Source organism: Gracilinanus agilis, chromosome 1 (assembly GCF_016433145.1).
Source record: "Gracilinanus agilis isolate LMUSP501 chromosome 1, AgileGrace, whole genome shotgun sequence".
In the NCBI taxonomy this organism is placed as follows: domain Eukaryota; kingdom Metazoa; phylum Chordata; class Mammalia; order Didelphimorphia; family Didelphidae; genus Gracilinanus; species Gracilinanus agilis.
The window spans coordinates 23,253,180-23,276,995 of record NC_058130.1 but is presented as its reverse complement, the minus strand read 5'-3'; the positions used below and the strand labels follow the sequence as shown (position 1 = coordinate 23,276,995).

Genomic DNA, 23,816 nt, shown 5'->3' with positions numbered 1-23,816 from the left:
CCTTCTTTCCTTTCATTCTTTCTTTCTTTGTCTTTGTCTCTCATTCTTTATCTCTCTCCCTCCCTCTCTCCCTCCCTTTTTCCCTCCCTCTCTCCCTTTCTCCCTCCCTCCCTTCCTTCCTTCCTTCCTTCCTTCCTTCCTTTCTCTCTTTCAATTCTTTCTTTGTCTCTTTCTTTCTCTCATACTCTCACTTTACATTGTTCAATGGGAGAAGATTGGATGAAGAAAATAAATATTAAACATAATAAAATTAAATTAAAAATAAAATGCTGTTGCCCCTCTCCCTTTGAATTCATATTTTTCAGCTTCATTTTCTTATCCTTAATATGAAGGGAGAAGCTTAGATGAGATGATCAAGTAAATTAAAATCTGATTGTTTTCTGTGTTTTAAATGCAGTGTTTGAGAAAGTTAACCAACTTTTGTGTGTTCTTTCATCTTTTGTTATCTCTTTCACTGACTTAATTTGTATTTTTGGGCTGGGATTCAGTTTGATCATTCCATGGAAACAGAGAAATAATAATCATCCTTTACTTTCTAAAGTATTAGAAAATGATTATCCATAGTAGAGTATTGTTAAATGACTTTTAAAGAATTCATGATAGTTTATATATTTCTCTCAGACAAATCTTCCATCTTTGGGATTGTTTTCTGATCGATGTCATCTGAAAAACTCTACATTATTGAAAGAATTCTTATAGTCTTCAAAGTACTCATGCTACGAAAAGAGTGATTTAAAAAATAATAGTTGAGTCTTTTTTTCCAGGCACTGAATGTGTTTTGTTTCGCTCTTATTGCAAGACCCTTCAAATTCTTTATGATTTTAAATAGTACCACCCAACCAGAGGGTTGGAAAATTATTGCTTTGGATCCAAAAATCCCTTTGTTGATCAAGCATTTTTTGAAATCTTTTTGAAACAACACTAGTATTAATGATGATAATGAAAATAATAGCTAGCATTTTTATAAAGCTTTAAAGTTGGTAGAGAACTTTATTAATTTTATCTCATTTGACCCTCATGAAGATTCTGAGAAGTAGGTGCTATTATGATCCCCATTTTAAAGATTAGGAAACACAGGTAAAGGTTAAGTGACTTGCCTAGCATCACAAATCTAATGTCTGAGGACAAATTTAAACTTGGGTCTTTTTTACATGAGCTCCAGTGTTCTATACAATAGCATTTTCAATTGAATGGTAGTACTATTAAAATTTGAGGGCAACTAGATGGTTCAGTGGATAATGAGCCAGGCCTAGAGATAGAGAGGTCCTGGGATCAAATATGAAATCAGATACTTCCTAGCTGTGTGACCCTGGGCAAGTCACTTGACTTATTCTTAGCCCTTACCATTCTGTTGCCTTAGAACCAATGCACATTATTTATTCTAAAACAGAAGGTAAGGTTTTTCAAAAAAAGATTCTTTTCTGTATGACCTTGGGAAATATTCCTTTGCCTCCCTTTGCTTATCATTAAAATAAAGGGGTTGGATTAGATGACACTTGAGATTTCCTCCATCTCTGGCTTTCTGATCTTATTGTCTTGGAAAAAATTCTATACATTCATTATGAACATTACTGTATTCATGGTAGCTTTTTGTTATTATGTGTTTTCTCAATCAATGGATGATCTTGCCAGTTGTTCAGCCGTGTCTAACTCTTCATGACCCCATTTGGGGTTTTCTTGGCAAAGATTCTGGAGTGGCTTGCTTTTTCCTTCTCCACCTCATTTTACAGATGAGGAAACTGAGGCAAACAGAGTGAAGTGACTTGTCTCCAAGCCTGTCTCCCAATCCATGGAGAAGCCTAGTTGCTCCATTCTTATAACCTTCTAGTGAAGCATAAGTCACACTTCTTGCGTGGCCCATTCCATTTTGGATTATCACACATTGTAAAATGTAATTAAACTCAACATGCATTTATTAATTCTTTAATATGTCTAAAGCATTGACAAGTTCTGGGTTAAAACAAAATGAAACAGAACCAACAACAACTAGCTTCTACCTTCAAAGAGCTTCTGAACCCCTGAAGACAAGACTTATAAATAGATAAAAAAATTTGAGGTCGTAGGATCATCGATTTAGAGTTAGGAAAGAATCTTCTAATCCACTTATTTCATAGAGGAGGAAACTGAGGCAGACACATGATAAAGGACTTTAGTCCTAGAGTCCAACAATGACTGTCTAAGGTGGAATTTGAACCCAGCTCTTCCTAAATCCAAGTCCAGAACTCTATTCTCTACATCAAAATAAACTGAAGTGGGAAAAGACACCACCACTCACTGGAGTTATTAAATAACATGCCTTTCATTACCTGATCTAGTCGTATAATGCTAAAACATGTGAGCTATGATGATTCAAGGATATGATACATGGTCCTTAAGATCTTTTTTTTTTCTCAGAGGAAAAAAAAATTCCCATCCGAGGCATAGATCAGATTCCATTTTTTCCCCTTGTAATTGTGTGCTTGTCTAAACTCTTATCAATTGGCATTTTTGATGAACTAGAATAGTCCTTTCATTTAATATATATTATAAGATTTTCACTGGACTTCCTATTTACAACCTGTCACAAGTTTGAATCAAAACCTAAATCTTTTAGATGAGTTAATTCCAAATATCTGTATGATTGCAGAATCCCATGAGACTGATTTTGATTTTTATTTATTTTCATTTTTTGGTGATTGACATTCAAAAAAAGTATTTTATCTGAGCCTTTGGGGCCATTGTAAATATTGATTCATTTTTTTTTTCCCTTTCTGGGGCTGAAGTTCTGGAGTGAGTGGGTGGGACACAATTAAGCAGGACCATTATTCTTCTGGTAAGTACTTTGAATAGTCTGTGAAACAAGTAGAAGAGGCAATACCAGAAAGAAGGCTGGGCTATAAATCTTTCCATACTTCAGCTCTTTAAAAGTCATTTCCTTACCTATGCCTATCCGGAGGAATCTCACTTTTGAGCATCCTCTCTTTGCCATCCTATTTTGAATTAATCGTCAGGCAGACTGTACAGGGAAGTATACCTGCCTTATTTCCATAAGATTCAATTAGTTTCTGTGTGACCCAGGCTAGAGAACATCGTTGGCCCAGTGCATTTTCCTATACAAAATGAGAGCCATAATAACTATTTGTGAAATACTTGAGCTCGTCAGTAGGAAGGGGATCGAACGATGTGCAAAGTGCTGTTATTATCTTAATCACACAGCTCTGGAATTTATCATATTCTGAAAATCAAATTTGCTTAAAATTACATTCATATCATTCAGACATGATTTGATGAATATCCCATAAAGCCATTTCCTGATTCATTGAAATGGATATGTTAATATCTAATGAAGAAAGGTGTGGTCCAAACTGGCAAGATGCTGCTTCAATATTACATTTCCTAACATTTGTCCTGTATTCTTCTTGCAGTCCTAGTCTGAAAATTCATTTCAGCAGCACCATTTGGAATAACAGATGACTTTTATGAGATGTCACATACTTTGATTCAAAGCTCTAAAGCTACTGTATTTAAATCAAGTAAATTGAATTTTCTTTATAAAAAAGAAACCCCATTCATTGTCCATTTTGGGACAATGTATCTTTGAAGTGGCATCAGGAATTATTTTAAATAGTACCAAGGAGTTAAAGCATCAGTTTTACAAATAATAGATTGCACTGAAGCTATAAAAGTCAGAAATATAAGTTTAAAGTATTCTTTATTTTTTTTTTATCATGCTAGCGTACAGAGATCTGTAGAAGAGATTGGCATTGATTTGCTTCTGATTTAATCCTGCATTTTACTGTTTAATGCAACCTTGTTCCATATTCATATACACATGTGCCAATCCAATACACCTCATCAGCTTCATTGATAGTTGGATGATTTGATTTATCTTTCTAACTTTTCCCCTCAAATCCCAAAAATAAAGCAGAATATACAAAGTTAGACTTCATGAACAGACTTGAGAACAATGTTCAGCTATTTAAAATTTTTTCATCTGAATTAATTACATTCCATTTCTCTTTCACAATTTTATATTTAGATAATTAATCTATTTTCCAATGGGTATTCTCTAAGTGTTTTTCCTTATTTAATATCAATGATTATAATCAGTAATCAAAATCTGAAATGGCTAACACCTTTTTGAGCTGACCACTTACTTATTTGTAGCCACCAAATGTCCACTAAGCACCAGTTGCTAATTTCTTCTGGTTTCTAAAAAATTTTTTTTGATTGATGTTTTTTCTATTTCACTTTTTAAATCACATAATTCCCCAAGTATCCCTCCTTTCTCATCTCCCCCAGCTATTCCATTTAAGACTTTTTTAAAGATGAAAAAAATAGATATAGAAGTAAAAAGTCAGCAACATTCATCAATAGATCAAAGAACTCCGAAAATATTTGTAATACATACCATTTATAGGATTCTCACCTTTGCAAACTGGCTGTAAAAGAGTATTTTCCCACTAGCTTTTTGACCCATCTTTGTTTGCAATTTTGTAACATTCATATTTTTATTTCTTTGTGATTATTTCCATGTGTTTTTTGTATTCATTGGTTCTGATTATTTTAGCCTGTATTATTTCATGTAGATCTCCCCCCCGCTTCTTTATATTCATCATTTCTTCTAGCATAGTATGATTCCATTGTATTCATGTAGCAAGTTGTTTATTCATTCTCCATTTCATGGGCATTGATTGTCTATAATTCTTTCCTATCACAAAAGATGCTGCCATTTTATTTTCAAATATATGGTAGCTTTCATCTTATTGATAGCCTCCTTGGGTATAGCCAATTTTTCTGTCAAAAACAACTCTACATCTGCCCAATGGTAGTGATTTTCACAAATTCCACCAGGAATTAGTTTATTCTGAAGATCTAGAGAAATAGATTTTTTTATCCACTAGTTTCAATTCCATAAGTATTTATTAAGCACCTACTATTTATAAGGCATTGTTCTGCATTCTTGGGAGACATTAAAAGACTGAAAAAGTCCTTATCCTCAAATAATTTACATTCAACTAGAAGACTTCAACACATACACAGGTAATACAAAGAATGTACAAAATAATTCATAATAATGCATAAAATAATTTCAAGGGGAAGAGATCACTATCAAATAGGGAGAACAAGAAGCATCTAGTGACTCTAAAAAGTGAAACCTCTATTATGCCTCTCAGAAAATTAGGAATTGAATGATTTGGAGGTAAAGAGTTACTTTTAGACATTGGGAAATAAATAAATGGGAGATGGAAGATGGGAGCTGAAATGTTGTATATAAAGAAAAGCTAGTGGAACGTAGGTAGCTCAGTGGATAGAGAGCCAGGTCTGGAGATGGGAGGTCGTGTTGTGCTTCTCAGAAAACTAGGAATTGAATGATTGGATGTAAAGAGTTCTTTTAGACATTGGGAAATAAATAAATGGGAGATAGAAGATGAGAGCTAAAATTTTGTATATGAAGAATAGCTAGTGGAAGGTAGGTGGCTCAGTGGATAGAGAACCAGGTCTGGTTTTAAATCTGGGTTTAAATCTGGTCTCAGATACTTCCTAGCTGTGTTACCCTGTGCAAGTCACTTCGCCCCCATTGGCTACCCTTTACTGTTCTTTTTGGAACTAATACTTAGTATTTATTCTAAGACAGAAGGTAAGGATTTTTAAAAACAAAAATAGTCAGTAGGCTGGCAAAATTAGAATGGAGAGTTCTGGAAAAGAAGTAATAAAATAAGATTGTAAAGTTACTAATGTAAGAGTGGGAAGGCAAAGATAATAGAGAGAGATAATTAAGCACTTAGAATAGATCAGTAATTATTTGATAAGATGATGTGCCAACTAAGCACAGATACAAATAAGCGAGATAGTCCTTGCATACAGCTTACACTCTAATGAGGGAAGACAAGAAATTATAAGGTATTCAGAAATGGGGTAGAGCACAAAGTGCCATGGTGAAGAGATGGCAGGAATGTGGTGTGGAGACACGGAACTCAGCACGATAAGGTGAAAAAATACTTACTGGATCCAGGGCAGAGTTCAGATTTCCAGTGGGTGGGAGATGAGGATGATGGACTGAGAGCAGAAGGCATAATGTGGAGAATATCAGTAAGAATTATGTGGGAGCGATCTCATGGAGAACTTTGCCAGCTTAAGCATCTAGTATTTTAGCCTAGAGGCAGTAAAGATGAAATATTTTTAAGCATTGGAAAGAAATAGTCAGATCTCTGTCCTGGGGACATCAGTTCATTGACTGTGTGAGGGATGGATTGGGTAGGAACGAGATTAGAATCAGAGTAACCAAGTTCTGGGTTATTGTGCTGGTCTGGATGAGAAAGGAGAGAAAGCTCAATGAGCAGAGAGAAGGTGATGAGTAGGGGATGTGAATTCAAGTCATAATTTAGAGAGACACTCCATGTGGCTTGGCAAATGATTCCCTTTGGTAAAGTTGGGATGTGATGGAAAGTAAGGAGTAAAGTTTGACTCCAATGTTCCAGTCTAGAGTCTGCCTTTTAAGAGAAGTTTAGGGGGAAAAATATGGGTTCAAAGAAAAATATAAGTTCTCTTTTTGATAGACTGAATTTGAGATTTTTTTGGCATAGCCGGGTAGAGATGTCCAGTAAGCAGTGAGTACTCTAAGACTGGAATTCAGGAGCCAGACTGACATTTAGGGCATCTCAAAGGTCTTACTATCTTAGAAGTGCCCTTAAAGTCTTAATACCTTAAAATGGCACCAAGACTTTTGAGATATCCTGCATAGATTTGAGTACTATTTCCATAGAGATGATCATTGAATCAGTGGGAGCTGGTAGACCATCCAAAAGAAAGAAAGAAGAGTCTTGGGGGATGCCACACTTCATGAGTGGGAGGGAGTATGTTTGTGAAGCTTATGACTGAGAAGGAATAGTCATAAAGGTAGGGGGAGAATCAGGAAAGTATAATGGAACAGAAGTCTTTAGAACTGAAGGGCCAATGAACAAGATTGCTATTATTTGCAGAGAAGTCAAATAGAATCTATACTATGGAAAGACCATTGGATTTCACAGTTGGGAGATCAATGGTAACCTTGGAGATGGCAATTTCATCTCAGTCATTTGGGTCCAGAAAGTCTGCTCAGTCCTAAGCTTATAAAACTCCTTAGTTTGTCTCAGAATTAGACAGATCCAAGAGGTGATAAACAGTCCCCTTTGTAGACACATTCCACACTCCATTGGAAACCCACATCCTTCTCCACGGTGGATGTCCAGTCACTACCAGGCTTATTCTTAAGGGTTTGGGGTTTCATGGAATTATGGGAATTGACTGGTCTCCAAGTGGAGTTTGAGTCCTGTTATTGCTGCTCACTGGCTGTACATCGTCTCAGGCTAGTCATTCTGCTTCTCAAGTGTCAGCGTCTTCATCTGTAAAATGAAGGGTTTTGCCTATTTTCTGAGGCCCCTTTCAGCTCTGACATTCTGTAATTACAGATCTTTATGGAAGATGTTTGCTTTGAAGTTGGCACATAGGACCCTCCTTCTTCTGTCTTTAAGCAGCTGCCTTTTAAATCAGCTGGAAGTTTCCATGCTGCAGTCAAGACAGGATTTGACTCTGTCTTTAGGATTATAGTTTCTGCAGCAAGAAATATTTAAGTTACAAAACCAGGAAGAAAAGCCCTCCCTGTTCTCCATGAAATGGAGCACTTCTCTTTCTTTGGCTACATTAGCCCAGTTTTTAGGCATGAAAGGAGTGTGGGAAAGAAACAGAATTTGTTGTTGGAGAATCTACTTTGGAATCTTTGTTATTAACAGTGTGATGGAGGGTAAATCACTTATCCTGTCTGGGTCTAAGATCCATCACATGGAAAATACAATGGTTGAAGAACTGAATTAATAATCAGAGGACCTGGATTCAAGTGCCACCTATCAGCATAACTTTGGACAAACCCCTTCGGATTTCTAGACTTTAGTTTTCTCATCTATAAAATTAGAGATTGGTCCTTGATCTAGCTTTAAATCAATGGTCCCATGAGTTCTGTTCCTATGATGTCATGTGGTGTCAAACACATGCCTCCAGAGTTCCTGCAACAACACTCCCACATGTCATGCATACCAGATGAAAGATTAAAATGTAATTGGGGGCCACTGGATAACTCAGTAGATAGAGCACCAAGCCTGGAATCTGGAAGATCCTGGGGTTCAAATATGGCCTCAGACACTTTCTAATAATGTGACAACCACAATTGCCTAGCCTTTGCTACTTTTCTACCTTAGAATTGATACTAAGACAGAAGGGCTTAAAAATGCAATTGGTAAATATATAACAAAATAAATGAAAATTCAACATAACAGAAATAATGTTAATATAGGATGTTCTAAGTCAATATGCAGCCTGTAAAGATCCTTATGGTTTTTTGACCCCATTTCTGTAAGCATTTGATACTACTATTTTAGGCAATTTCTAACTCTCTGATACTAAGGTCATTCAAAAGTGTTCATCTCAAATGAATGAAAACCAAGAAAAGGGAGTTTTGTTGTATAGTCAAATTCTTTTTCTACATTCCAAAGACTTATAAGTCTGATGGGATTTATACATTAAATTTAGTTATATTTCACTTGGGATATTACCTTAAAGAAATTTACCTTTGTAGAGAGCTAGCGAAAACTATGGAATTTACTTAAATGTATCTTTAAATTTTACATGTTTTAATAAATGCCTTTCTGAATCATATCTACAATGGAGTATACAGATACCTTTTTTTCTTTTGCTATTTTTTTAGATAATATGAGGTTGTCTTCAGTGCTCACCAACATGTTTATCCCTTCTGGTGTTAGATTTCATTGTGATTATATCTCTTAAAAAGTATTATTCAACTGTTATTTTAAATCTCTAGGCATGAATCTCTTTCCACAATTTCTCAGTGATATTTATGTTATATTTACCACCTTGAATCCAGATCTTTAAAGCTCACCCTTTTTATTTCCCAAACATTGAGCTTCTTTATCTAGACATCTAAAGCCATAGGTTTTATTTTGACTCTTTTTCCATATTTTTCCACAAGTTATTGACCTTATTCTTTCAGAATGCACGCTATTCTCAAGTTATTAGAGTCTTTCCCCCCATAGCTTGCAATTTTAAAAATAAGCTGTCTTGATCAGATTCACAAGCATCCAAATATACTCATACTGACCCTCTGCTTGGTCTTTGGCCAGAGTCCATCAAACCTTTCATTTTAAGCCGTGTTTTAGAAATTCAAATCCTAGTCTCAGATGTTGGAAAAACTATTCACTTCTCTTGTCTACATCTTTTCTGAGGTTTCTACTTTCATTTTATATTAATTTGAAAAGTGCCAGCTGTGTTCCTACAGTGTCCATTTTTCTTGCCCATGTTCCTTCAAATCTTTAGTAATATTTTCTATGCTCTTTCTTCTGCTAACATTTGTCCCTAAAGAGGATCACAAAGACTGTACAGTGACAGTTGGGTTTGGTAAATCTCAGAAGACCCTGGGAAGACAACATACTTCTTTTGTTATTACTAAGTTAAAATATATCCACAATAGTATCCCACAATAGGGAGTCACCAGCCATCAATTGTTAATGGGTTATGGTGGATGGAGTGCTGGATTTTGAGGCAGAAGAATTGAGTTTAGATCTGGACTTTCTACCTAGGTGAAAGTCACTGCATATCTCTTGACCTTAGTTTCCCCATTTGCAAAATGAGAGGGGTTGGTCTTGATCAATGGGGTCAAAATAAAATAGAAACCAGGAACTACTAATCCATATATAAGGATCCATGGACTTAGAAAGTTTCAAATTACCAAAACCTATGTTTCACTGAGTTTTAAAAAATTAATTTTGTGATGTATTTCCCAATTACATTTTAATCTGCTACTGGCCAAGTTCTGGCCATCTCTGGTCTGGATGGCCTCTGAGGTCTCTTCCAGTGCAAAATGCTATATATTAGCCTATGTTTTATTGGCCAACATTGAATAAACTCTCTCATAAGGGCACTCTGGCATCTATATTATCATCTTTCCTTGGAGGAAAAAAAACTGCTTTCTCCCAAGAGGACTCATCTCTTTCCTATACAAGAATAACTAAAATAAATATTCAGGGCCAGTGCTCCATTTTTGTATCATATTCTTCCCCTTTCTGACTTCCTGACATAGATTAGGATCCCCATTTGGCTCTTACAGTTCATTTCTTTATTTTGTCCTATGAAAGACTATAGGCTCATTGGGAGCAGGGTATTTTCTCTCTGTCTCTCTCTGTCTCTCTCTCTCTCTCATCTCTTACTTTCTGTCTTTCTCTGTCTCTCTGTCTGTCTGTCTCTGTCTGTCTGTCTGTCTGTCTCTGTCTGTCTGTCTGTCTGTCTCTGTCTCTCTGATTCTGTCTGTCTCTCCCTTGCCTAGCACATAGGGCTTAAAAAATGATTAATGACTAAAGTACTTCTTCCTTTCTTTCCAGGAATGTTTCATTCTCCCCATAAGTTGAAGAGTAGAAAGTCATTTCTCCACCCTTTTAATGTTCTCTGCTAGGGGAAGCAGTATACATTTTACTCAGAAATAGCTGTTGCTTAGAACCAACAGGGATGCAAATATAGCACATTCTTTTTAGGTCTCTGCAAAATTTTCCTTGACCTCCATGTTCCTTAGAAGCAAAGTCCTCAGTTCTCTGTTGTTCTTTTGGCTAAATATCATGGCCAATTATCCAGTGCTGCTCATAGTAGGCTCTCCAGTGATGTTTATTAAAGTGGGGCTTCCCTGCCTTTCTTTGCAATAGGACTTCTAGCTCACTTAACTGTCTTTGACCTGTAATTACTAGATTCCAACCAAATGCCTAAGAACTACCTATCTCTAGCTATTATCCACAGCTCCTAAGTCTAATTCCAACCCCCAAATCCTTCTTTATTTCTTCCTTTCTCTCTTCCCTGTTGATAAGACTTCAGATATCTATTTGTATATGGCTGATTTAATGCCTATAGCTCACACCAGTCCCTTGAAAGGACTGCTTTGTAATTGGTCACTTGAATTTATTCTGTCGCCTCTGATCTCCATCAAAACCAAAATGAAAACATAAGTCTCTGAAAGCATTTGCCTATGAAGTCTTAGGTTAAAGGTTTAGAATATCCAACTTGTGGTTAGAAATGAGAGACAAGAGTTTTGGGGAAAGAGAGGTGGTGTGGATTGAATGGACAGCTCCATAGCTCGATAGTTGAAGCCATGGACCTAGAAGAGATCACCAAGGGAGGAATGGACCAAAGAACCTTGAGGGACACATCCATGAAGAATGGGAAGAAGATGAGGAATCATTAAAGTAAACCAAGAAGTAGCTGTCCAAGAAAAAAAGAAGAGATCCTCAAGAATATCATGGAAGGCAAGCCAGAAAAGAGTGAGCATAGACCAAATAAAGGGAGAGGAAGAGTTAAATATGTTGGGGATTAGAGGCTAACCCTTTGGGGATGATCAGTATAATAGAGTTCATCCACAAAATTGGCATTCTACAAATAGGTTATTGAGAGCTGAATAGCTATGTGAATAGCTAACATATGGGGTGGGGTGAGTTAGGTTTGAACTATTCAGGACATGAGAATCTCAGACTTTTACAGAAGTTTTTACTTACTAGAAAGAGACCTGGGGGTAGGAAGAGTGATCCTAGAGAATCAGGTCTGCTGGCTGCCAAATGAAGCCATTCTGACAGAGCATAAAGATCCAAAATACCACAAGTCTTCACTGAAAATGGCTAAGGCAGAAATGAGAGAAATCAACAGAATTATCACTCATTTTCAAAATATGATTCTTGTAGTGAGATCATATCTCTATAGCTATGACTTATCTCTTTCTAGCCGTAAAGATAGATATCTGTCTGCATAGATGTATTTGAGCAAGACTGGTGATTTCATTAGTATGATAAGCTCCCAATGAGGAAATCTTTCCACCTATATAAATCAACACTTGTATTACCTTAGAAAATTTCCTGAGGCAGCAAGGTGGGACCCTAATGGATAGATTGTTGAGCCTAGAGACAGGAAGATTCAAATTCAAATCCAACCTCAGACCTTACTAGCTGGGTGACTCTGGGCAAATCATTTAATTTCTTTATGCCTCAGTTTCCCTAACTATAAAATGGGATAATAGTTGTAACTACTCTCCAGGGTTGTTACAGGAGTGAAAAGAGGTAATGTTTGCAAATTGCTCATAGTTTGTTGTTCAGTGGTTTCAGTCTTGACCTCATTTGGAGTTTTCTTGGAAAAGATACTAGAGTGGTTTGCCATTTCCTTCTCCAGATCATTTTACAATGGAGAAACTGAGGTAAATAGGATTAAGGGACTTGCCGAGGATCTCACAGATAGTGTCTGAGGCCCAGAGCCATACAACCTAGAAATGTCAGAAATAGAAATTGAACCCAGGTCTGATTCTGCTTGACTATACCACATTGTCTGGATCTCTCTCTCCCATCTCTATCCATCTCTCCCTCTCCTTCTTCCACTTTCCATCCCATCTTCTTTCTCTCTTCTTCCTTCTTCTTCTGCTGCTTCTTCCTCCTCTATCCTTTCCTTATTTTTCAAGGCTTTATGTGGAGACACAGGCTAAGAATTTGGGTTGTGTTATTGATTGGGGTCATCAGAATTGCCACAGTTTGGTGAAATTCAAAACCTACCTAGAATTGGAGGATAGAAATAAGAATTGGGTAGAGCTTAAAGGACCATTCCTTTTAACAAAGAAAAGCCAACTTCCAGGGAGGGGAAGCCAGCAATCGGCTCACAGCAAATGAAGGGAAATTCTTCATTTCTAAATGGTTCATTGACCCATGGTAATACAGCCGCACAGCAAAAGAAGGATAATTATCTTTTTAAGTATCAGATGCCCTGTGGGTTGAAGCTTCCCTCTTCCTCTCTTGAAAAATGAACTCAGATTAAACAAATGTCCTTTTTCCTAGTTTACCATTGACATGAATTTCCTTATTATGAGCAAAATTAATTAGTTTTTTCTTTCTCTTTCTCTTTTTTTTTTCTCCTTTCCTTTTCCTCTGCTATGGAAATCAGACCTCTACAAGTCTCCACTTTTCCCCTAGGGATCTCATTTCAACCAATAACATGGGTTAGGAAGGTGCTTTGTATGCCAGCAAAACGAGCATATAAATTATTGGAATTTTATTACGCCCTTTGGCAACTTGGGATCCAGGTAGTGACATATTCTTTTAGAACAACTAAAGCCCACACAAACAAGACAGAACGGGGAAGAAAAAACAACACATTCTCAGAAGAAACAACTCGGCACTTTTCATTCCCAGTGGAGCTTCAGAGCTAAGCAAATACCAATATGTATTGTTTTAAAACTTATTTTAATGGGATAGATCCTAGTCGAAGTAGCAGAAATGGCATTGATCACTTGTAAAAAAAATTAAATATTGATATGTAACCTGTAGGTTATCCTAATTACATCCTGACCCTTTCTCTCAAGAAGACTTCAATTTTCCTCAGACTAATAATGCAGATATATTTACTCTGATAAACTTTGAGACTGCATTAAGAAGTTCTCGTCTGTGTAAGTAGACAACCCTTTCCACATACTAATGATTTCACTTCAAATGTCTTGGCTTCCTGGAAATCAGTCTGACATAACCTTTTCGTGAATTGCTTAACTCCCGGTACATTTCTCGGTTACAGATGAGGTAGACGGTACCTTTTCTGAAGGTCTGCAGAGTTTCCAACAGTTAAAAAAATAACTAGTGTCTTTTCATTACATTCTTTCCCTATTTCTCCAAAGGGTTATTGAAATTAAATTTTAATCCTGGCAAGCTAACTAGGAGGGAACTAGCTAATGCTTCAGGCTGTCTAGAGGAAAGCTGTAGCAGAACGGGGGTCAGGAGAGAGAAGCTTCCATCTCTGACTGCCCAGGATGCTGTTGGTGCCCTAAGATGAAGAACCCAACCCCTCCGTGTCCTCCTCGCTCTAAGAAAGAGAGAAGCGATAATCAGGCTCACCAGGCAGAATATTAGCAGTGACTTGGAACTTCTTGGGGTTGGTGCCACATAAAAGCTAATGAAAGCTTTTTTGTTGCCTTTTGGTCATAGCTGAGTCTTGGTGACCCCATTTGGGATTTTCTTACTATTCTGGAGTGGTTTGTCATTTCCTTCTCTGGGTCATTTTATAGATGAAGAACTGAGATACACAGGGCTATGACTTGCCCAGGGTCTTGCAGTAAGTTTCTAAGACTGGATTTGAACTCATGAAGGTGAGTCTTCCTGACTCCAGTGCCAACCCTGCCTTGCTGCCCCCCATTTGCTAAGAGCCATCTATGTTATGAACGGTGACTTTCCTTAACTCAGACTATAACACAGATGTCCTGGTGTGTCCAGTGCGCCCCGTGGAGCGTTTCCGTGACCTGCAGCCCAATGAAGTGACAGATTTGTTTCAGATGGTCCAAAGAGTTGGGAACGTGGTGGAGAAACATTTCCAGGGAACTTCCCTCACATTTTCCATGCAGGTGGGTATCCTGAGGTTTTTTCCTTCTTTTTAAATCCAGCCATCTTTGTTTTCTGACTAGGATTGAGTCCTAGAGGGGAATAGAAATAAGTGGATTGAATACTGGTCTTTGGGACCATCCTCTGCAACTTCTTTGACAAATCACTTTGCCCCTCTCAGACTGTTCAAAGGAGAGAGTTAGACCAAATGGCTCCTGAGATCCCTTCCAATGCTAAATCTATGATTGTTTATTAGAAAGGCAGTGATACCAATGTTTCAGAAATGGTAGGATCCCTACGATCCACCAGGCTCATCTTCATGGAAATATCACTGAAATGTCAAGTGTTTCGGCTAAGGTCTCAATTATTCTTCAGTGTCAGTAGAGCAGAGAAAGGGATCAACAGAGGATATATCTACTCAGCCCCAAAGAATTCTGAAATGAAGGGAGAAAGCAATGCAAAACAGCATTTGGGAAGCGATTTCATGGACCATCATAATAGTCAGAGAGGGAGATATATATCTATATTTATATCTATATCTATATAGATAGATAGATAGATAGATAGATAGATAGATAGATAGATATATGGAGAATGAGAGACAGAGAGACAAGGAGAGAGACAAATAGAGAGTGACAGAAAAGAGAAGGGAGGCAGAGAGGGAGAGAAAGAGAAACAAAGAAAGAGGGTGAGAGAAAAAAGAAGGGGGAGAGAGATAAAAAGAGGGAGAGGGAGAAAAAGAGGGAGGGAGAGAGAGAAAGAAAGCGAGAGGGAGAGATAAAAAGAGGGAGGGAGGAAGGGGAGAGAGAGAGAGAGAGAGAGAGAGAGAGAGAGAGAGAGAGAGAGAGAGAGAGAGAGAGAGAGAGAGAGAATTAAGCACTTAAAATGTGTCAGGAGCTATACTAAGTGCTTGATATACAGACATAAGCAAGCAGGACCCTCTCTACCCTCAAGAAGCTTATCATCCATCAAAGTAGGAATTCTTCACCTCTTTTTTGTGTCTTAGCCACTTTTGGCAGTCTAGAGAACCCCCTGGACCACTTCTCAGAAGCATATTTTTAAATGAATAAAGTAAAATATAAAGGATTATGAAGGAAGCAAATTATTTTGCAATATGGTTTGTTTGTATTAATGATTTGAATAATTTTACCACTCATGAGGATCAAGTCAGATAATATTTGTAAAGTATTTAGCATGGTGCCTAGCACATACTAAGTGTCTAATAAATGTTTATTCTTTTTCCCCTCTTCTTAAAAAAAGAGTTAATAGATTCCAAGTTAAGAACTCCTGTTTTTGGGGAAAACAGAATATAATAAGAAATTTTTAGGGGAGTGGCTCAAGATAGGGAGTTAGATAAGCCTTGTGGACTCTTTATTTCTGACTTGGGTTTTCAATCTTGATATTTGACTTTGATTGGCAGGTGTGATAAACCCTTCTAGGCAGTGATTTGTAAAGGGAATCGATTACTTGGTAACTAAACATTCCCATGGTTAAGTTAAACTGAATTCATATGTATCACAAGACTATCCCTAATTCTCTCCCTGAGACCCTCCAGGACCCCTGAAGCAAATGTTCCAAATACTTAATTAGCACAAAAGTGTTGATTGGACCATAAAGATGGATTTCTGTTGCTCTCATGTCTTAATGAAACTTAATGAGACTTAACTGTATTTTAATGGGTGCAAATTTAAAAAAAAAACTTTTTTTAAACAAAATGTTTCAGTGGTTTTTGTGTAGACCCAGCCTGTTGGTTCTATAATATTTCTGCTGACTATATAGACAGACTAAATATACGTAAACAGGTGAAGAAAATTGCAAACGCCTCCCAAGAAATCATCCATCCATTCATTCCTTCAATAAACATTTTTTAAGTCCCTCCCTCCTCTGTGCAGTGTGCTGGGCTGCATGTTAACCAGTAAAATTCACTTTCCAGGAGATGACGAAGGCTCCTTCCTTGCTTTGGTTTTTGAGAGCTCTGGTTCATTCCTGAAATCAGGCTGACATCTGCTTTCAGTTATGCCCAACATATGTAATGGGTTTTGGCTTGGCGCAGTGCCCAAGCCCAGTTAACATGTTCCATGGGTTTCTGGGTGGGTCAGAGGTAGGGGAACTGGGAGCCAACAGAGCACTAGGAGGAGACAAAAGGGAAAAGAGATTTGGAACCCAGGTGTGATTTGTCCTTGCTTTTCTCAAGGTTAATGATAGTCAAGGAAAGGATGGACAATAGTTTTTTGTTGTTGATGTTTGTTTATCTGTTGTCTAATAAAAGAACTTCTTCATTCCTGTTTTAGTCATTGCACTTAAGTCAGTTTCCCTATATAAAAGCTTACAATAATCAGACGTTAATTAAAATGCTTCTGATTTAAAGAAACTTGCAAGATGTTATGCCTCACATCCCCAAATGGTCCTCAACCTTCTTTTAAAACAATTTAAAACAGAGCCTGGAGTAGAAAGCATGGAGAAGAGCAAGAAAGGATGTTTAATTTATATCATTTTTATATATAATTTCTCACTTAGTCTTGGGCAGAAATGGAAAAGTGTCTCTTCAAATGCTTGAAGCTGGATGGGGCCCAAGAGAATACTATAAATTAACACACAATGAAATTGGATATAAATTATTAATGAATAACATTTCTGAATAACTATGAGACTTAGGCAGCCTACCTTAAACTTAATCCTTTGGGTTTATTTTTATTATTTTTTTTTTTGCTTATAGGATGGACCTGAATCTGGACAGACTGTGAAGGTGAGTGCTTATTATATTCACACAAATAAATAACAGAGGATTATGAGACTTAATAGATCAAAACTAGTCATTTGCATTGTGGGGACCCGCTATCCATTTTAACTACAAACTATAAACTCTTGTTTTTAAATTTGTTCAGGGCTATATAGTTCAATTAATTTCCCCCTAATTAAAGCATTCATTCTCTTCCCCTCCTCCTCAACAACTGGAAAAGGGGAAAAAAGATTTGGGGAACCCCTTGTAACTAATACCAATAGTCAAGCAAAACAGAATACCATATTGACATATATATATATATATATTTATGTCATTCTATACCCAAAGTCCATCATCTCTTGGTCAAGAAGTAGCTGATGTACTTCATCATTAGTGCTCTGGAATTATGATTGGTCATTCCATTGATTAGATTTCTCAAGCCTTTCAAAATTGATTGTTTTTACAATATTATTGCGATTGTATAAACTGTTCTCTTGCTTCTGCTCATTTCACTTTGTGTCAGCTTGTCTAAGTCTTTTCAGGTTTTTTCGAAACCATCCCTTGTGCCATTTCTTATAGAACCACAGTATTTCATTATAGTTAGATGCCATAATTTGTTCAGATATTTCAGAATTGATGGCCAGTCCTTAGTTTTCAATTTATTGCCACTTGAGAAAGAGTTGAAAATATTTTAGTGCATAAGTTTCTTTTCCCCTTTTCCTCATCTCTTTGGGATATAGGATTAGTAGGAGTGTCACTAATAGTAATCAAAGAATTTACATAGTTTACTTTGGGGCCTAATTCCAGATTACTTTCTATAACATTTAGATCAATTCATAGCTCCAATGACTTATTTTACCACAGCCCCTCTTCATTATCTTATTATTATTTCTTTTTGGTCAAAAACCTCCCCACTCAATGGGTGTACAGTGGAAACTCAATTTCTTTAATTTGCATTTTTCTAATTATTACTTTTTTGGAGCATTTTTTCATAAGGCTACAGATAGTTTATATTATTTATTTTGAGGATTTTCTATTCATATCCTTTGATCATTTCTTATTTGGGAACTGGCTTTTGTAAATTCTAATCAATTAGTTATATATCTTAGAAATGAGAACTTTATCAGAGAAAGTTGCTGTAAAGATTTTTTCCCCTCAATTAATGGCTTCCCTTCTAATTTTTCTCAACATTTATTTTGGTTGAGCATAAACTTTTATATTGTATACAGTTGAAGCAGTCTACATTAACATATGTTTTCTCCATTTACTTCTATTATCCATAGATCAGAAAGGAAATTCTTTCTTGTTCAGAAGAGTAGAAAATCTGAATTTAGGAAATTTGTTTGTGACACAATTTTTATATATAGGTCCTATGTCCATTTGGAGTATATAGTATAAGAGGTCAGTTGAAACCTACCTGATAATATTGTGTCTATTTCTTTATCATATTTTACCTTCTCAAGTTCTGAAAAAAAAATACTTTTCCTTCCTTAAATAGCACATAAAGGGGGCAGTTAGTTGACTAGGTAGGAGGTCCTGGGTTCAAATATGACCCCAGCCACATGCTAGATGTATGACCCTATGTGGGTCACTTAACCCCTATTGCCTAGCCCTTACCACTCTTCTGCTTTGGAACGGAAACACGCTATTGATTCTAAATCAGAAGTTTTTTTAAAAAAAAGCACGCAAAGCAAACCTAACCAAATGTCTACATGTAGGGTAGTAAGTCAGACATGCATGTATTAATCACCTACTATGTGCCAGGCATTGTGCGAAGGGCTAGTGATAAAAAAGAAAAAGTCCTTAAATAAATGAGCTCATAATCTAATGGGGGAAGACAGCACAGAAACCTATGTACAAATTAGATATATAAAAGTTAAATTGGAGCTGATTCAAGGGAAGGCACTGCTAGTTGAGTGACCTCCAGTCCTCGATCCTTTATGCCATTTAGTAGCCCCCTGACTTATTGGTAAGAGGATTAACCTAGAAGTTAAGGGTTGGCCCTTCTTTGTCTGTCTGGTATTGCCTTTGAGGATCATAAGTATGGCAAGTATTGAGGGCTTTGCCTCTGGGTGCCTCATGGCACTTATACTATTTTAGGAGATGGAAAGAAAATTAAATTTAGTACCAGTTAATAAGATTAGCAAAGGTAGCAGACAGCCAATTCTTTTGCCCAAATGATTTCATTCTTCCCCCCAAATCCACCATCAGATTAGCACCATTTCTGTTGGTTGCTCTAAGGCCATTTTGAATGAGTTGACTCAGTCTCCAGAATTGTAAGGTATAGCTCTATTGCCTTTCCTCCTATTTATTAGTCATCTATGAATCCTATTACCTTGATGCTACATATTGTGTATGGATAAAGAGCTGGCCTCCAAGACAGGCAAGCTAGATTTAAGTCTCACCAATGGCACTGGTTTCTTGACTGGAAATGAATCACCGTCTCTCATTGCTGAGGCAATTCTCCAAGACTAAAAGTTACATTTCACTTAAATATTGCATCAATAGAGAGATTTCCTCTTTGAGATTTCAATAATAATAATAATGATGATGATGGTGGTGGTGATGAGAGATTTCCTCTTTGAGATTTCAATAATAATAATAGTAATGATGATGATGATGATGATGATGATGATGGTGGTGGTAAGCATCTATATAGTTCTTTAAAGTTTACTAAGTTACTTTAGAAATATTATCTTATTTATTCCTCACAAGAACCCTAAAAGTAGGTATAATTATTACTCCCATTTTGCAGATGGGGAAAAAAATAAGGTAAACAGAGGTTAAGAAACTTGTATGAGATTCAATTTGAGCTCAGACCTTCCTGACTCTAGACCCAGTCAGTGTCTTTCCACATGGCTGTCTAATTGCTTCTCTAATTTCTCATACCAATGAAATCATAGGTCTGGTCCCCCCACAGACAAGAATTAAAATAAATCACGGCTCCCTCTGTTCATGAATAAACATCTCCTGAGTCTTTTATCTCTCTTCTTCACCCTCTCCTTTCATTCCTCTCCTGTCACTTCCCTTGGTCCTCCTCTTGTGTGTATTACTGAAGTTCAGGGCTGATGGAGCCAGTGAAGCTTAAAACTAGATTTTAAGTGTACCAGTAGGGGAAAAGGGAGGATTTATTAGGATATTCTCCACTTGCCTAGTTTAAAAAAAAAAAAAACCTAAGATAAAATGCAGTGTGGGTCTATAGCTATGTTTCACTTCCTGTTGTACAAATGCAAATCCCTGGGTAGTTAGATTGTATGCTTCTATATTAGATAAAGGCTATTTTTTTCCATGCTGAAAATCAAAGGAAAGTTGAGCTACAGTTAGAGTTTTGTGAAATAAGATTAGATGGCAACAAGAAACCATTGAACGGATTAAGATAACACTCAACACCAAATGATGGCAAAAAAAAAAAAAAAATCCCAAACACACACAATTCCCTTCTTTCTAATTTGCAGTGTTGACCTTAGTCTGGATGTGGCTTTTACTGTTTGAGACATGCCTAGTAGAGTTTAAAAAGAAAAAAAAGAAAGAAAGAGGCCTCCGGGAAGATGGGGAAATGTGTGACACATAAAGCAATTTACTGTAAGGGCTGACACTGAACAGGTCAGCAGACGCTTGCTGGGGGAGAGGATTGACTGCCAGGTTGTGGGGAAGACATGATGTGAAAAGGTGAAAATGATATTCTTTCATCATGGCTTCCTAAACAATATTTTGACGTTAGCAGAGTAAATAAATTGGTCGCTGCGGTGAAACATTTGCCTTTTTAATTCCAAAGGTAGATAGTTGAGGAAAATATTTTTTTGGCAATGAAGTAATCCTTAAATAAAATCATTATTCACAAGGAGTTACTGGGATGGGAAAGAGAGATGTCTCTCATGCCCATTAATGTGGACTATTTGGAATTAACTCAGGGTATTCAATCAGGAGGTCAAGCTGGGAATCTACTGGAGATGAGCGATTCGGCTTATATGGGGAAAAAGAGAAAAAAAAATAAATGAAATCACATGAAAAGCTTAACGAATATCCCTTGCCTAAACAGATGTGGCTTGTACAAGGTGATGCACAACTAACACAAATTCATGGGTGCTCTTTGACATGGGGAATTAGGGACAGTGATATTTTTTCAAGATTCATTGAAAAACACTCAAGCTAGATCCTTCCTTCATCTTTATCTGAATGATGCTCTGAGGATAAATAATTATAAAGATAAGAATGTTTGAGCAGGAAGGAAGACACTTAGAGATCAAATATTCAATCATTTCACTTTACATAGAGAAAGCCAATATCTCTATACTTTGGTGAAGGTAAAAGGAAGACCAGGGAAAGTTTGCTGCTGGTAGATGTTAACTCTAGACACAGGAGGGTAGATCATGATATAGAGGGTGCTGGTCTTCCCTTTTCTACATAGCTTTTATTGTTATTTCCAATTCAAATATGATCTTGGGAGTGAGGCTTTCCCCAATACCCCTGACTCCATATCTTGGTTATGATTCCATTTTATTTTGATTGGTTTTATTTTATTTGAGCCAAGTCCCCAAGCAATTCAATATCCCACTTCAGGATGAAACTATAGTTACAAGAATTTTCTTAAGTCAATTGTACAAGGCTGTGGAATTTGAATCAGCCAGAGCCAGATGCAAGTGTTTAAAAGAATAATCTTAATCTTGCTTTTATGGACAATTGCCTGGCTAGGTGTGGTGTGATTCCTGGCCTTCAGATATGCAAAGAGAGCTGTAACTCTCCTTGTCAAGGGAGAAGCTGCATAGGAGCTATATGCTAAATAGATAAATTAGTCATAGGATGATAAATTTAGGGATAGAATGGACCTCATATTCCATCTAGGCTAATCCTCTCAATTTACAGGTGAGGAAATTGAAGCCCAAAGTGACTTTTCCAAAGTCACTCTGGTGTTAAGTGATCTTTTTGAACTGAGGATCATTGATTCTAAAATTAGCATCTTTTCCTTCTATGGCCAGTTAACTCTCAACCAAATAATAAAAATTTATTAAGTACCTATACATTGGGCACTGGAATCACCAAAATAAGAAAGAAAGAAAGAAAGAAAGAAAGAAAGAAAGAAAGAAAGAAAGAAAGAAAGAAAGAAAAAAGAAAAGAAAAGAAAAAAACGGAGCAGTCCTTATTCTCAAAGAGTTTACATTCTTTTGGATGAGGCAACCTATGTGTCTGCAATTTTTATGTGCTGAATAAACACAAAATAAGCACAAAGGGATGACCCTGAAAATGCTAAGTAGCTGAAGCCCATCAGGTGGTAGCAGAGAATAGTGTAATGACTGAGTTGGTACCATGGACAGCAGAGATGCCACTCCCAGCCCAGGAACCAAGCATGGCAGACAGAAGTGTGATACCCTACAGGGAATATCAAAGAAATGTGAAATGACATTTTCAGATCCTTGAGAAACCCTGTTGTGTTGGAGATCTGAACTACCATCTCTCTGTGTGGGCATAGATATACTCCATGCATGGTTCCTTGGCCATATATTCCTTATGGATGTCCCTCCAGACATGGTTCTTCATCCTGTGTGGTCTCTCTATGTGTGATTCACCTGCCAACTTATGGGGTGTGCATGACCAGTATATGGGAGTAGAAAGCTCTCTTCTTATCACTTTATTTGCTGTGTTGTTTCAGTAAATATCTTTTGTTTTATATTTGTATTTCCTCCAGTTAGAGAGAAATGGGATACCCAAAAGGCTATCTAACCCTGCATGCTTTGACTAAGCAATATCATTATTAGGTCTGTGTCCCAAAGAGATCAAAGAAAGGGGGAAAGAAACTATTTAAACAAAAATGTTTATGACAACTCTTTTAGTGGTGGTAAAGATGTGGAGACTGTAGAAATGTCCCATCAATTGAGGAATGGCTGAACAAGTTGTGGTATATGTTGGTAATAGAATACTGCTGTGCTGTAAGAAATGACAAAAAAAAAAATGATCACAAGCACCTCCCTCTGGAAAGACTTAAATGTTTGATAATTAAATATGAACAATTTAACTATTATCAGAAATGCAAGAATCCAAGACAACTCCAAGAGACTCATGTTGAAAAAGGCTTTCCATTGCTATAGAAGGAAGTGACAGTGTCTGAATGCAGATTGAAGCATGCCATTCTTTACTTTATTTCCTACATGAATTTTTATCTAGTGTAAGCAATGTGTGTCTTCTTTCACAATATGATGAATATGGAAATAAGTATCATATAATAACACATGTATAACCTATATCATATTATCTGTCTTCTGGGGTAAGATGGAGGGGTTATAGGAAGGGAGAGAACATGGGTCACAAAATGTTAGAAAATGATTATTGAAAATTTTACTAACATGTAATTTGGAAACAAAAAACTTTTTAAAAGAAAACAATAGGGAAAAACCACACTGGTTGGATCTTTGAGCTATGGTGTTAACCTTCAGAGTGCCTAAGATCCAGGGCAATTCTTTTTTTTTTTTTTTTTTTTTTACATTTATTAATATTCATTTTTAACATGGTTACATGATTCATGCTCCTCCTTTCCCCTTCAACCCCCCCCCGCACCCCCCCTACCCATGCGCATTTCCACTAGTTTTGTCATGTGTCCTTGATCAAGACCAATTTCCAAATTGTTGGTAGTTGCATTGGTGTGGTAGTTTCGAGTCTACACCCTCAATCATGTCCACCCCGACCCATGCGTTCAT

The 23,816-nt window shown here is 36.8% G+C and overlaps 1 protein-coding gene across 1 annotated transcript in view; it reads left to right on the top strand.

Annotated features, from left to right (window-relative positions):
- The window catches only part of FHIT (fragile histidine triad diadenosine triphosphatase), a 951,800-nt gene that overhangs the window by 621,622 nt on the left and 306,362 nt on the right, over positions 1-23,816 (top strand). The window contains exons 3-4 of the mRNA XM_044660289.1: positions 14,283-14,428; positions 17,122-17,151. Of these exons, the coding sequence (XP_044516224.1) occupies positions 14,283-14,428; positions 17,122-17,151 (176 nt within the window). The remainder of the gene's footprint in view (positions 1-14,282; positions 14,429-17,121; positions 17,152-23,816) is intronic.